Source organism: Falco punctatus (genome assembly GCF_963210335.1).
Source record: "Falco punctatus genome assembly, chromosome: 3".
Taxonomy (NCBI): Eukaryota; Metazoa; Chordata; class Aves; order Falconiformes; family Falconidae; genus Falco; species Falco punctatus.
The window spans coordinates 37,873,455-37,889,486 of record NC_137582.1 but is presented as its reverse complement, the minus strand read 5'-3'; the positions used below and the strand labels follow the sequence as shown (position 1 = coordinate 37,889,486).

Here is a 16,032-nt window from a genome sequence, read left to right as displayed (position 1 = left end):
CCTCATATAGCTGACTGAAGATGGGAAGGTGAGGACTAGAATGAAAATGGACAGGATTTCTGAAGTTATTCAGAACTGAGGGTGGGGAAGGGTTAGCTGTTGTCTAACCGAATATGTATCTACTTTTAAAATAAATGGTGTTTATTAAAGGTGTGGTGGTTTTATTTTTATTTAAAGAGAGAAAGCTGAATCTCTTGCTGCTTTTAAGTGTTTGTGATGACTTCAGCAGTTTCCTCGGTGTCCAGCAACTGCAGTAGGAACTGATTAAAAGATGTGTACGCTATACAAATGTGAAGGTTCAGCTACTTTAGCAATGATAGCTAAAGCTTCTCACTGGATGCTGCTGTGCAATGTCACCCTTACGGCCACGTCCTCTCTTTGCAGTGTGCAAACCCACAGAAATACTGCTTAGAAAAATGAAAGAATGGAAGCAGCATACAACAGGGGGGTGTTGGCTTTGTTTAGTGGCTCCCTAGTGCTGCTTTTTGTTGTAGTACTGCCCTAGCAGAAAGCTTCCCAGATTCCCCTACTACATCCAAACGTAAAAACATAAGGGAAGCTACATTGGAAGGATGGTAGCCTAGCTTTCTGCAGGAAACCTTAGATGAGTACAAATAGGACTACAATAAAAGCAGTGAGATCAGCAGGAGAAAGTGTGCCCTGCCCCCCACCCTGCCCTGTTTACAGTTCTATAAATTAAGAAAAAGAAAACAAAATCCAAATGAGGTAAGATCTATAGCAGATACAGCAGATCTTCAGCAGGGATCTTTCCCTTACTGAGGTCAAAATAGGAGTTTCCTTGTATCATTGGCAGATCTTACATTAATGTATTTTATCACATTCTTCCATCATAGCATGAGAAATATTTTTTTTCTAATGAAAAAAAAATTCTGAGTTTATATCTAGCTTACCAAGCACTGCTTTTCTAAACTCTGCATTACAGTTTAGCCATTCTGCTTGCTGTGTTTAGCATGTCACTCATTTCAGTGACTATGGTAATGCATTTGCTTTGGTGCAACAGCCATACCAAAATAAATTAGTTGAGTCTGAAGAGGACTATATACAATACCAAAACTAATCATACTAACAGAAACATAGCTGTGCCTGTGTATGAGCACGGTGCTCTGCATGCAAAAACATTATCAATTTGTACTTTCTTACTCCTTATGCTGTGGTTTTTGTGCAGAACTTTGTTCCACCCCCTACCTACCTCCTACTTCCTAGCTAATATTAAAAGCAGAGATGGCTCTATAAAGAAATTATGTTGCTGAGGTCATTGCTTTTATGAAGTACTCACTAGTGCTTTATGAAGTATGAAAAATGAAGTTGTTTAAAATACTGTTGAATACAGATTGCATAAAATCCATATACCTTTTTTTACTCTCTACTCTGTTTCTTCTCTACTTTCTCCAAATTTTGAGACTGAGGCATCTTTTGCTGCTTACTGCTATCTACTCCACAAGAACTTTTTATTTATATTCCTGTTCTATAATGTCATCTGTTTTTCTAGTGGTCTAAGTGTTGTTGTTGGTTTTGGTTTTTTCTCTCCCCCCACCCCATCCAGGTACTGCTATGTGGATATTTGTTAGCAATGACTGATGTGGAATCTACATATGCAGACTTCATTGCTTCAGGAAGAACAGGTAGAAGAAATGCGTTACATGACATACTTGTGTCCTCTCCGGGTGGGAACTCTAGTGAACTAGCCTTAAAGTTATCAGAGCTTGATATAAACAAAGCAGGTGAGTATGTTTTGGTCTTTTATTATACTTATTTAAAATGAAAAGTATAGTACACAAAACATGGTTATATGCACGCATTATTCCCTTGTCCCTCAACAACAATAATACTTTTTTCTGATCAGCAGGGGCTGCCTGCAATAAGCAGCCCAGACTTCATAAATGGCAAGGGTGGTTATTTGCAAGTAGAAGATACATACTACTGAAAAAATAAGTCATTCTGCAGTGAGTGCCTAGTGGCAGGATCTATATCAGGATAAATTTTATGGAAAATCAAGTATAAGGAAGAAAATAAGGAAGTTTTTATTAAAATCCAGCTCTTTGGAATATCCTCTTACGGGAGCTCTGGTTTGAAGCCTGTAGGGGAAGCCATGTGTCTGCTTGAAAGCTTATTGTGGAGATGAATTTTGTTTTCAGCTGCCACAGGACAAAGCAATAGCAATTAACTGTTGTTTGTTTTACTTGGATCTTTTTTTCTGGGCAGATTGTCTCTTTCCCCTTTCTGCTGATACTTTGTCCTTCTTTTGAGGTGACTAGCACTAATGCAATCATAAATCTTACTTCATCTCTAATATTACTAAAATTTTAGCTAGTTGTGCACCTTCAGTTGAGAGGAAGGAAGGACATTGTATGATAAAGAGCCGTACGTTAAATAAAAACAGTAATATGACTATGTAATTATTTTCATGTTATGTGGGTGGGGATTTAATAAATGGATGTTAGAGATATTTGAAAGCCCTTTTCAGATCTTAGGAAAGAGGTCTTATGCTTATTTTAATAATAGCGAAGAAAACAAATGCAGCAAAGAGCAAACTTTGTGCCCTGATTGTCCACAGATTTTTCTCAGAAACGAGTTCTGAGAGGCAGTCTCATCACTGGACAATTGGATGGGAGCAGCGTGATGTTTGGGTGGTTGTAGTGCTGTTTAGAGGGGATGATTCTTTTTTTGGCTTTCAAACTAATGTACATCCTAAGCCTTTCCTTCTGCAGTTGCCAGTTTGGGGCCTATAGCTTCTAATGTGTGCAGTTCTAGCTGTGCAGGATCTTAAATTTTTTTTCTATTTAAAAATAAAAGCTTTATTAGTATGTGTGTAGATGTGTCTATTTTAATGTGGAGATATGTGTAAAATGTTGCAAAAATATAAAGTAGGTGGCATTTGAAATGCATAATGCCAGCCTTCCTTCTTGCTTTAATTTTCTTCAGTCTCAGATTTACACTTATCAAAATTATCTTTGATCTTGTCCATTTAGAAGATATAAACAATCCCTATTTTTAAGTTAAGCTGTGGTGTGATTGTAAGCCAAAACTGTTATCTTTTGTGAGCTATAAAAAGAATGTGACTTTGTGCTTGTAATATATGTTGGTATACATTTTATATGTGCAGTTAGTTCTGTAGCAATGAGAATAGTTTAAATTATCGTTAGCCTAGTTTTTAATACATAATTCAGGAGTTTTACTTGGTTTTTCTTGAAGACCTCTTTTGCAGCTTGGTAGATTAATCATTGCAGAAAAATGTACAGAGTTGCTTACCTTAGGTAGTAGATACATTAAAATGCCTGCATAGTTCTTCAGGAGATTATGCAGTTTGAATTAGATATACTGAAAATATATTTACATTTTATATTATCAGTACACCTAGGTGCCAGATAAAAGCCTCCAAACCACAACTACTGGAAAACACATTGTGTTATCATTCATTTATTAGTATTAGTGTATTATCCTGTCACATCTTTCCAAACCAAAGAGAGGCTAAAAAATATTTTGCATTCCAAATTCCAGTTGAGAATATACTAGTGCTTGTGGGATGCATATATGCATCACACCTGATGGGATTAAGAGGAGAACACATTTTTGGAGGTTATATGGTATTTCTTGCAAGGTGCATGTCAAATAATTTATGCTAAGTACTACCTAATTATACAAATATGACATCACATTTCAATTATTTTTTTTTCCTTCTCGTTACAGCTATATGCATTTTCTTGCAAAAGTACAAATACATTTGCTTTCAACTGCTTGGTGTAATGACACAGTAAGATAATGCAGATTAAAAAAAAGTTTTTTATAAAACGTGTAAATTAAGCTACCCAAGCATATTTAGTATTTTGATTTTGAAAACCTGCAGATACATTTCCTGTAAAGAACAGGAACAGCTTGGAACAGCACTAGGCAGTGAGACCTTGTTCAAAGACCATATATTTTCTGTCATGCACTATTTGATACCTGAAGTGAGTGCTGGTTAATCCCCTCGTTGATGAGCCAAAGACAGATAATCAAGAGTTTACTGCAATGTTATGTATAATACATATAATTACTGTATAACACTCTCCCGTAAAAACAACTGTTCAGAGTTTTTGTTGTTGGGTTGTTTTTTTTCCATAATAAACTAATAACTTGCTAATATCTATGGAATGGATATATTCACCAAACTTGAAAATACAGGTTCCAAGTACTCTGTGGCAACTCATTTTATCTAAATTTAGTAAAAGCAACACTGTGTACATCAGATAAGTAGAAAACTTCAACAGAAATTGTAAGACAAGAAAGCAAAAGAAAGATTTTTAGTACAAAAACCCGCAGGTGTATCACCTGCTCAACCTTCTCAAGGTAACCAATGCAATTCCAAGAAACTTTACATTCAGTTCATCTTTCAGCTGATTGTAGCTAAATAAAGTAGTAAGGAAAAAGGATGATGAAGAACGAGGACCAGTCTCCTCTGCAAGTCTAGTTTCTAAAACAAAATGCTGCTTTCCTAGGTGTCTGCAGATACGCCACAGATTCAGTGCTGAATGGAAAGGAGACTTCTCTGTCAAAGTTGTAACGGTCCAACCATCTACAAAAACCTGGGGATAGGAGAATCATGGAAGTCATACAGAACTGGAATGAAAGACTGATTATAGAAAATTTTGATTAAAAGTTATTTTAATTCATAGAAATGTTTTAGGTGTAAGTATCGGGAACAGTGATAGACAACAGTCAGTGATGTTACAGGAAGAATAATGAGAATAAAAGATGCATGTTAGCAGAACATGTAACTGTTGCTACCTTACCAACTCACACAACTGTATGCTATGTAAGAATCACAGCTCTTAAGAGCTTTTAGCCATCATGTTTTGAAAGAAGAATAGTTCTTGAGTGTGCGTAGGCAATTTTAGGAGTCTCAGAGCTTAGAAGAAAAGTTATTTCCGTAAACATATTTTAAGGCCTTTGGTAGGAAAGCTCTGCCAGCAGAAAGACAAAGTCTGTAGTAACAAGACAGGGTATTATAGATTAAATGGGTTTAGGCTGGCGAGTGTTTTTCAGTGAGTTGAGAATTCTTTTAAGAAGTAGTATTAGAACTTCAGTGTGCTTTCTCTGAATCTTTGTGTGCTATATTTAACATTTAAGTAGTGAAATGTTTGGGCTTCGTGTCCAGGGTGATTTTTCTTTTAAACGCAAATACCTTGCAAGGTTTTTCTCATCAGTTCTGTCCTTTTTTTGTCTCTCTCTTGTTTGTTTGTTTGTTTGTTAAGAATTATTTCAGGAAAACTTGACTTGCCCTGGTAGTATGAGGGGATATTAAAGACTTTCTAGTAGTCAGAATAAATGGAGTACAGAGCAGGCAAAAAAGGAATAAAAAAAATCAGATTCTACTCATATGGATTTTTGCAGCATCAGAACAAATGTAGGAGGCTTTGAGGAAAGCGTTTGGATGACTTGGGCAAAAAGGGGCTTCTGTTCAATAGGAAATAACTGCATGTAGATCCATCCTGATAGCATCCTTCATAATGTGGGAGATAAAACTGAGAAATAAAGAGTTTTCTGAGAAAGTGCCTTGCAAAACAAATTTTTATTTATTCTTCAACCCATAATGAACAGAACAAACCTCACTGTTTAGTATGTTAATCAACCTTTCATACAAATTTTATCAGGTTGAATTTGGTAATTACCAATACCCTCGGAGGCATTTTGCCGCCTAAATACTCAGTGCTTGCACAAAACACAGCTATCACGTCTGAGCTTTTTGCAGTATTCATTGCAATGCAAAGAACTTTTTTTCATTAGCAATATGCCATTTCTTCTAGATAGAAAAGAGAAAGTGTTTATGGTGCTTATTTCTATAAACAGAAATAAAGCTGCAGATGTATGGTGTGATCTGAAATGGGGGAACAATAAATATCTGTATTGAGAACCCTTTATTCTTAACATCTGTAGATTAAAGTTAAGAGGCACTCCTACATCTGCTTAGACCTTTACAACTTAGTACATGGAATTTTCTTTTCTTTACTGTGTCAAGGCACAAGTTCAATACAAGTTACTCAGAATGCTTGCAAGTTACAAGAAGCAACTCTATGTCTTAACATTATTCCTTACCTAACATTATTGCTTATTATGTACCTATAGCTAATTAGTCAGTGTTCAGGGACTTCTGTCTTCCTTGCCCATAGCTTCCAGCTGTCTGAACCTGTTAGCTCTGTAATCGTTAGGTGAAGTACAATACTTTGCATATAGGTACTAACAGACCATTGTCAGTGAGCTTCTTAGCCTTCTTTAAACAGGCTTTATGAGTTGTTTACTCACTGTGCCACTGTAACATGTTTTCTATTCCTCCGATGGTTCTGTGGTTTGCAGTGAGACAGCTGGACTTAATACCATGGGGCATGGTACTGAAAATGGATGTACAGAACAAACACAGCTTTAACAAACTATTGCTTTTATTGGAGTTGCACCTCTTTATAGTAAACTCTGTTCAGGCTTGGTGTAATGAGCTTTTTTTTCTTATATTGTCATAGTGAATAAATTGTAAAAAATACTGTACCGTTTTTGTTAAATTCTTAAATTTTAATTTAAGAATTAACTTTTAGCTTAACTTTTGTTAAATACTTAAAATGATAGTGAAGATTGCATCTAGGAATTTGTTTTTGAAGATGTCTTTTGAGATGCCAGGTATGGCTAACAGTAGTAAAAGTTTTCATATTTAATGTAAGATTTCAGTTTCAATTTCTTTTTACTTTGTTTTTGAGACTGGTAGATGAACAGTTGGGATTCTGGGAGTAAAACCTCTTTGTTTTAGGGTACATCACTCATCGTTTTCTTGTATGTTATAGAAGGAGAAGGAGATGCACAACGAAATCCAAGTGAGCAAACTGGGGAGGCCCAAGGGGAGGCAGCAAAGCAAGAAAGCTGACATCCGACTTTGACCGACTGAAGCAGCTGCTGGATGTTTTCAGACTACGAGAGCATGCTGGAACAAATCTGTTTCCATGAGCAGGCTGGTGGAAAAGAAAGTGCATGTGTCTTCACTGCTGGAACTCACTCAACACAATGCTAAAAATGGGGGTACAAGCTGTGGCAGAAGACAGAATTTTCTCTACCTCTGTCATTAGCAATGGTTGAACATGTATTGATTTTTTTGGGATAGTGTCATCAGATGGATCCCTTCGTAATGACTACTTGATGGGAACACTTCTAGAAAGTAGAACAGGTAAATCTTGTAGCAAATGGCCTTTGAATTGTCAGAGGATCTAATTGTGTATCTTAAGCAAAGGCTTGTGTGATCCTCAGAGTTTAGAATTCTGTGGCCAAAGTGTTCACCCATTAAAAGAACTGTAAAGAAAGCACTGTTTTTAGAACTTTGCGTCTGTTTTACAGCTCTGTTATTTACAGTGTTTTTTGTATTGTACAACTTAAATGCTCCACACTGCCCCTTCTCAACTGCTTATGAAGAATATTTCTGTTACTGTGAATTTTTCTACCACACGTTTTGAAAGGGCTGGTTTTTTGCATAATGTGGTGATGTGCACATGATGGATTTAAAACGTCAACTGCTAAATTGATTATGCCTAAACCTAAATGACTCAGCAACACTCTAATTTGTTACTAGATGAGCCTTCAAAACGATTTGTTAATGTGAATATTTCAGCGTGTTTTGTGTCCTTGGTACAGTTTTGCCACTTGCCTGTAGTTAGTTGCATATCAGAGACTCAAATTGAATCTTTTATGTTACTCTTCCCTATTTTTCTAATTTTGCTCCCAATTTCTTAATCTTTCTCCAAGATATTTTTTAAAAATGTTAGTCCAAGTATTTTATTGTTATGGTAGTTTTACGAATACATTTATAACCTTATATGGGTTAAAATTCAAACAAATTCCATGGTGCTAGAGATTTTCCTGGTTCACATTGTTAAAGATGGGCCTTGTTTACACACGGGAAAACAACTGGCATAAGTTATTGCCAGTTATGTGTTCTGGAATGAGTTTGAGATTGCAGGATAGTCCAACTAGTGGATCATGGACTGGATCCAGCCAGGGGGCCTGTTTTTTCTATTCCTTGCCTTTGCCTCAGTTGATCAGGCTGTTGAGTGCACGTAGCCAGTAGCTTGTTACAGATGCACCAGGTACATCCAAGTGCTAGAAGCTGCTACAGCAGCCTTTTGGCTAGGAGGTGGAAAGGGAAGTGAGACTTGGCATCTAGCACCCAAAAGACTGAATTTTTCCTATTTCAACTATTTCAAAATGACAGTGCAAACTGAACCTTCATCAAAATACCAGGATAGCTTGTCCATCCAGGAGATTACTTAAAATATCTACAAGTTAAATAAGCTATTCTGCAGTAGCTATGCTGATTGATTTCCTTGCCCCAGTAGACAAGGCCACACGTAAGGCAGAACACTGCAAAATGGGGCAGCCACATCTCTGTGTGACTAAGGTGAGTAAAGAGAGTGACTGACTAGTAAACCATGGCAATCACATAAATACCAATCACAAAGTCAGAATATTTGTTTTCTTTTATTAACAGGAGGTGATGCCACTTTATATATAGTATATATATTATATATATTTTTGTGTTGTTGTTGGTTTCAAATGTTATGCACTTTTTAATGTTTGTAAACTTTTATTAATGAATAGTGTGATTGCTTCCTGAATATATTAATCATCAGTTAACAAAACATCTTTGTGGCTGCAGCTGTTTGTTTCTACCATATGTACCATAGTACTTGTCACCTGAAATTCTTTCGTGAGATGTGTGGAGAAAAAAACCCAAACACTTCTGATCAGTATTATGAGCTCATTTATTAGTGTTAATAAAAAACAAGCCAGCAGTATGCTTGTGGCTCATTAGTGTAATATTAGCCCTCACCTTTTATTGTTTGGAAGCTGAATGCCTCGCTGTCTTATTAGCTGTCAAATGCCCTATCTTCTTGGTAACAGTAGTCAGTTTGCTTTGAAAATACTGTTACCCTTAAACTAATTATTTATTCATTTGTTTCACTTTGTGTTCCTTTCAAAGTTAACACATTATTATTGATCTTTTTTTAATTATTCCCCTGGCCCCACCCTTGCTCTTGCATCAGGTCTTCAAGCTGAACTGATTGCCCATTTGTCATGGACTAGTTACTGTCAATCTGGCATAAACAGCAGAAGGAAATAAGATTCTAAGGCTTTTTGTAGTCTTTCTATATTGATGATCCATGAAAAATCAGTAAAAAGTTGTGGGAAAAAGCAATGGTGGAATAAGTAATTACAGTACATTAACATGTTGGTTTTCCTTGTTTTCCTTCAGTGCTTTTCTTTATTTCAATATTTTCCTTCTTAATTCTTCTGTGTTGTGAAATAAAATTCATTTCAGCCTTTCCTCTCTATTTTGTACCCGTTTCTTCTATTCCTCCTCCTCTTTTCTTTTGTATTTAAAAGAATTATGAAGGCCTCTACTGGTTTATTGAAACACATCTCTCTGTGATTAAAAAATAGTACTGTTAATTATAGTAGAGTAAAAGGCTGTTTATGTTCCTCATCCCCCCAGAAGTGGGAGTGCTTGCTTTATCACTTGAATTTTGCTTTCTATCTTTATTTGGGATATTTCTGTAGCATCTGTAGCTAGGTGTGGTTAGTCTGTGCCAAATCACAGCACTGTATCTTAAGTACTGTTATTACTCAAGCAATTACAAAAAAGCTAGTTCAATTATACCTTCATGTCTGTGTAATTGCATCATGTAAGAGGGACACTGATGCCAAAGTTGGACTTTGACTGGGTCATTTTTCAGTAAGCCTGCCACTGGCGTGTGTTCCAGTATTTTATTTACATTTTGTTGTCATGATAGGTAAAATATTTAAATGTTTGTTTAATCCAGGATTATCTTAGAAAGAGCTTTGCAAAAGCTATATAAATTCAATAAAGTTAGGTCTGGACTATCAGCTCAAGGTTTGGCTTTATGGGGGGGGGAAGGGGCGTAGTGGTGGCATTTTGTCTCTTACTTTTTAGTTGTATGCTTTCAGTGCTTCCTTCAGCCTGCCAGTCCTGTCACTTCAAAAAATAGTCCCTTTACTTATGTTCTTGTCGCCCATAATAAAGTCTATGACTGTGTTCGCAAGCATTGGACTTGCAGGGTTTAGATTCTCCATTGACTTGAAACACAAAGAATTAGAACTAGAATTGAACAGATATATTGGCATTTCTTTCTTCTGCTCATTTCCATTAATTGTTGTCTGTGTGCTTCAATAAGCTACTAAAAGACAGCAGTAAGCACACATATACCATTATTTCATCAAACTATCATTTTAAGCCAAAATTTCACCATGGCCTTCCATACAGCCATTATTATATAAACATGAAAAAAAAAAGTCATTGTACCTGCTACTTGTCCCTGCCGTTTCCTTTGCCACGTCTTTTCTACAATTTTAAAGTGGGAAAGAGTGTATCTTGGTATGAAAGACAGGTCCTAAGGAGTTAGATTTCATGCAAATGGATAATGAAATTGTCTGGTGCCCAGGAGGAAAACTACCAAAGAGGTTAAGCTGGAACTTGTACAGTATGAATGCCTTCCTCAGCTACACAGTGAAGAATTCCAGGTGTGCTTAATATTTGCATTTTATGTTTCAGAAATGTCAGTTAATTTTGTACAAAGAAAGAAAGACAGAGCTGCTGTTGAGACTGAGCACAGCAACATAACCTCAACTGACAAAGTTTGCCTTACCTCAGCACTATCCCTATGTTAAACTGTATTTTTACTCTGACTTGTTTCTTTGTTTTGCTCTGTCTCTCTTCCTGCTGGTTTATTTTCTGTGCTATGCGTCCCTCCTGTAAAGTCATACCCTAGAAATACATGGATATTTATATTTAACTGACTAAAATCTTGTAGTGGGAAGGTTGTTTCTCCTCATCTTTTTGATCAATGCACAAAGGGGGATCTGCTTCAAAGTTCTCAGGGCAAGAGAAGCAGTAGAGCTAGGAAGGAAGTGTGAGTTTAAGAAGGTAAGCTAGCAATGTAAGGAGGATATCTTTTCTTACTATTAAGGCAGGTAGAGCCCAATGCAGAAAATAGCTTCCTTATTTGATGGACAGTCAGGATGTATTGATCTTAGTTAAAAAGAAGATGAATTGTTCAACTTAGGCGGTATTTTGACCTCAGAACCAACTTCAGGTTTTCAACAGTGATCTAGGACAGAAGCATGCATAGATCTGTGGCACTTACCCTTGAGACAAATGGGAATCACCAGGGTTTAATAAATGAGAATGAGAGACTTCTTAGATCGCTTAGAGCACAGGATACCCTGAAAAGCAGAAACCTCTAACAGCTATGAGGAAACGATAGAAATCAAGGTAGGAACAGGCTCAGGCTGAGCTCTTAGTCTTTCCTGCAAGAGAATAGACACCAGAGGTGGTCAATATGGAAGTTTGGTCCATTTTCACTATTTTATTTATGTAACATACTGTCAATAACTGTCAGAGAAAAAGTAATAGTCAAACAAAGGTCTGGATAAGTAGGTTAACAGGGTATTGAATCGGTTCCTATTGTGTGTAACTAATAAATATAATACTGAGTTAACAAAATACAAGCAAATCTTAAAAGCAGAGAGTAAAGCTAAACACATACATCCCCATCATCTGAAAGCAGCAGGACTTCACATTCTACCCTTTTACATTGATTCTTGCATTATGGCTTGGAGCTGCTGATGTTTTAAGATGGAGGGCAGGACGGGCTTGTCAGCTCCATGACATGTGTGTACAAATGGTTTCTTGATATTTTCAGGCAACACGTTTCAGTACCCTGAAACCAAGTGTCCATAAAAGAAACCAGTGCTAGGGATGACTTGCTTATGAGTTCTTAAGTAAGCTTTTAGCAAATAAGCCATCAGTATACATTTCCAATCCTCTTTCCTATTAAGAAATTATTTGGTGCTGATCCATGAGTGTAATGTAATAATAGGTGATAGCCTGATACAGGCTTGACCAAGGCAGATCCTCTTGAGCGCTCCCATAATGTCTGAAACAAAAATGTTTGCAAAAACTCCACACTACTTTCTTGAACTAATGAACACAGATGATGACAGGGTTTTGTATTTGTTAAATAAGAAACCTATTGTATCAATGATTAATCAGATAATGCTTAGATCTACTTCCATGAAAAAAAAAACACCTTTTGATCCTAAAAATTAGTCAGTTTTTAACATAAAAAATGATGAGATGAATTATTTTTTTTTAAAAAAGTAACTCAGCAGTAAATTATAGGAAGTAGTGATATATCATCTGAAGTACTCGTAGGGAGATCAAATCTTGATCAGCTCTGCAAACCACTATTGAGGGAATTAAGGCTATCTGTCATTCAATCAGTACTAGCGTGATCCAAATAACGCATGTGTGAGTTGATCTATTCTGCATCTTTTTTGTTGCATTAGCATTTAAATTGTCTCATTGTGTTCATCAAACATGGACATTGCAAACATACACAGAAGCAGTTTTTAAGTATGAACACATAAACAGTGGCTTCCAAGGCAGTAAAGGAGAAAACTATTTTTTACCATGTAGCATTCTGACAGATCTATTTACTACTATGCTTCCATTTGTAAGTCCCATCTTCGTTAAAAAAGAGCAGTGCAGGTGTGATTGTGCAAAGAAATTCAGCATTGCAATATGCACATCAGCAAAACCATGCATTTGTCTTAGAGTTCAGTTATTCAGACTTCAAATGGCAAATACCTAGCCAATGTATTAGCCATGTCATCCATTTTCAGTGGCATTTCACTGTGTTTCCTACTAGTTCAGTCAACTCACCTATGAAATTAATTCTATTGTCCATGTTCTTTTCATTTCAGTGATTTAGCTGGCTATTGATGTAAGAACACTTACTGTGAAAGTTAAAAACTCATGTACAGTAATAATACCTATCTACTGCTTTAATATTTCTCTTTATCAATACCACAGGATGTATATGAGTCACTGGGGTCAGGAGCTACTCAGAAACATCCTGGGATGGCCATCACTGGTGGGAATCCAATAACTACTGGAAGAGGCCATGCTAGGTTTTTGGTGGAATAGCATTATAGTTACAGATGCATCTAAAAGATCAAGGCTAAGAGTAAATATGGGGAGGGAGGTGTTCAGGCCAGGGGTGGGATTGTTTGCAGTTTTACACAGGTAGCTTGAAAACCATATCCTCAGTGAAATGTGACTACTAAATTTGATTTGGCAAATTTATAAATCTTTTGGCATTTAATGAGTTTGGCCATAACCCATACAACATGCCATTGCATTTGGAAATCTTATTCAGGCTAATGATTTCTTCTCAACAAGGTTGGCATGCACTTTGTTAAAACACACGTTGATTGCAAGATGCAATAGAAATCAGAAATAGTCAGCCTGACTGTACAGCCATGAAAAAAGCATCACTCCTGCACACTGCCCTCCCTCACATACAGCATCTGCAGGTAGTGCTTGTGACTGTTGCGACACACTGATTTGTAATTAGGTTGGAACAAGATTTTCAAGAGACCCTGTGGAATACATCCGAACCATACTTTGTACCACCAGGCAGGGCTGATCACATTTTATCTGCTAATTATTTCTTCCTGTCCGATGTTCAAATGAAATCAGATTTATTATTCATTCTAATGTATGCTTCTGAATATCCATGTGGTGATAAGTGTGGCACTGTTTTACACTGTAGTGTAATAGGATGTCTTCTAGTCATTTGTAATGTCCTATGGATCACTATGGATCTGTACATTTTATGCCTGTATTTCCACTGAAAATTCACTAGATATTTTCCAATTAAATATCACAGACCAAATGGGAATACGCAACATAAAAATACTGTATGATATTTAGCTTTCTGTAGTATACACTCATCTCTTCTTGCTAATCCTGGAAGTTACACACAAGCACAAATAGGACACAATTTACGTGTTTCAGTAAAAGATCTTCATTTCCACAGCCTCATCTTTGATCCTGCAATGCGGTGAAAATGCAGACTGTGTAACATCTGATTATAGTCATCATTTCCCTAGCAACAGACTGATATCCTCAATAAGTTATACAGTATACTTCAGAGAACAGGGCATGCTGTAAGGGAAGAAGATGGATGACTTAACAGGTCTTTTTAATCTATAATCATTCTCATCTGGAGAAAGAATTAAGAATTCTCTCTGGACACAAAACACAATATCGTCATTTGTATGGAAGTGCAGACACCAACGTTATATAATAATAAAAACGATCCTATAGAAAATGCTACACCACTGTGGCGTTGTTATGGAGCCCTCCCCCCAAAGAAAAAAAAAAATGCAAGCACCCCAGAAAGTAACCGTTAACTAGCACACGGACACCTCCTGGTGGCACTAGGTAGTATTTTAAATGGAAGGGTAAGAAATTAAACCAATTTACAGAAACAAAGGTCCAAACAGCCACGGTGGGCCTGGGATGATTAAGGTGTTGAGACAATTCTTTGGAAATCATGAGAGCAAAATATTGTGAATGCATCTTTTGCATGGTTGAATTACAGACTTGTTTTTTTCCTTAATCTCTTAAAATGCATATTATTTTTCAGAGCTTCCCCAGGATCTGCATCCATATCCCACAGATAGAATCTCCATAACTACTGGAAATCAAACTAGGGTTTTAAAGTAGGCATTGCAACAGATTCCAGTAGATGAACTCAAATCAGAAAAGCATTATTCTTTGTCTTCATACACTCTGATTGCTTAGAGGACAAGCCATAGAGTACCAGTCTGCATTCAGCAGTCTGACAGCACAGTCAAAACAGTGACCTTCCTGGTGACCTTTACTATCAGGAAATTAAGAATCTGAGAATATCAAATAGGCTTTAAATTAAAGTAAATCCTCATAGCAAAACCAAAATATATTTCTTTGATACTTGTGGGAAGTTTATGCTTACTGAAATTCCTGGGGAAAAAAAAAAAAAACCAAAACAAAATCAGGAATGTTATCAAGGCAAATTTAGAAGAACAAGAAGGGATATTCCAAAGCATTACAGGGCGCTTATGATAGAACTCTCTTCCCTGGTGCTAATCCCATGATCGGGGCCAAGCAACTAGATGTTAATGAGATGAATAATCAAGAGATTTGGTGGCTATTACCATAAGTAGCCCAAGATGTTTCAAAGAGAAAAGAAACACAAGAAAACAGGTTTTTAGCGCAGAAAAGAAGAGATCATATGAGAAGGTGGACAAGAAGCTACTTCATTTTAGTAACATTTTAAACAAGCCTGTCTGCCATTTCTTTACAGAGAGTTTTCAGGATATGAAAGGACACAATGTGCTCTTAAACTGTATCACCAATCCCAGGCATGACACCAGGAAAAGCTGGTAAAACATACTTAGTGTGCAGAAGTCTCAGAAAGTTTCTTTTTGGAAGATTAAAAATACCATGCAGCAATTAGAGGCCTACCACCTCTTCTACCTCACCTGCCAAATTGTTGCTGACAGTCTCACATCTAGGCCTGAGTTTTTTCTTTCTTCAAAGAACATGTTTTTACAAAAGACCAGAAAAGTCCTGAGATAGGATGTCAATCTCAAATGCCTAAACCAGACCAGACACTCAAAAAAATCTCAGGGAGAACCTTCTTCACTCCACCACCAACATGGGTGCATGTTTATATACATACAGCTAAGAAGATAAAAGCCTTCTCCTGTCTCCAGTCCAAAACAGCTCTCTAGGGGATCACTCTCAATGCATGCTTCTCTCTTTGTTTCAGTGTTAATTCCACCACATTTCAAGAAGGTTTGGCAGGTGTTAGAAGCTCTGGAAAATACATATTTTCCACAACAGTTGCCTTTCTAACCACAGTACTAGCCAAAATAAAGGATTGTCCATTCACCTCAACCACACAATGTTTTCTTAAAATAACAAATAATCAGCATTGCCACATACCTGGTAAGTAAAGTTAGTTTCTACCTTCTTTCCCGATGTCTAAAAAGTGACCTCGTGCTGCAGTGGTTTCCATTTTACATCAACAAAATTCTCATTGCACTATCTATAATATGTTCCTTCTTCAAAATCAATCCTTTAGCCAGTCA

At 36.7% G+C, this 16,032-nt stretch overlaps 1 protein-coding gene across 3 annotated transcripts in view; it reads left to right on the top strand.

Moving 5' to 3' along the window:
- Positions 1–9,362, top strand: part of PKIA (cAMP-dependent protein kinase inhibitor alpha) — a 44,053-nt gene extending 34,691 nt beyond the window's left edge. For all 3 annotated transcript variants that reach the window (XM_080381356.1, XM_080381355.1, XM_080381354.1), the window contains 2 exons: positions 1,565–1,742; positions 6,828–9,362. In XM_080381356.1, coding sequence (XP_080237482.1) covers positions 1,592–1,742; positions 6,828–6,907 — 231 coding nt within the window. In that variant the 5' untranslated portion in view covers positions 1,565–1,591 and the 3' untranslated portion in view covers positions 6,908–9,362. The remainder of the gene's footprint in view (positions 1–1,564; positions 1,743–6,827) is intronic.
- The last annotated feature ends 6,670 nt before the right edge of the window (positions 9,363–16,032 follow it).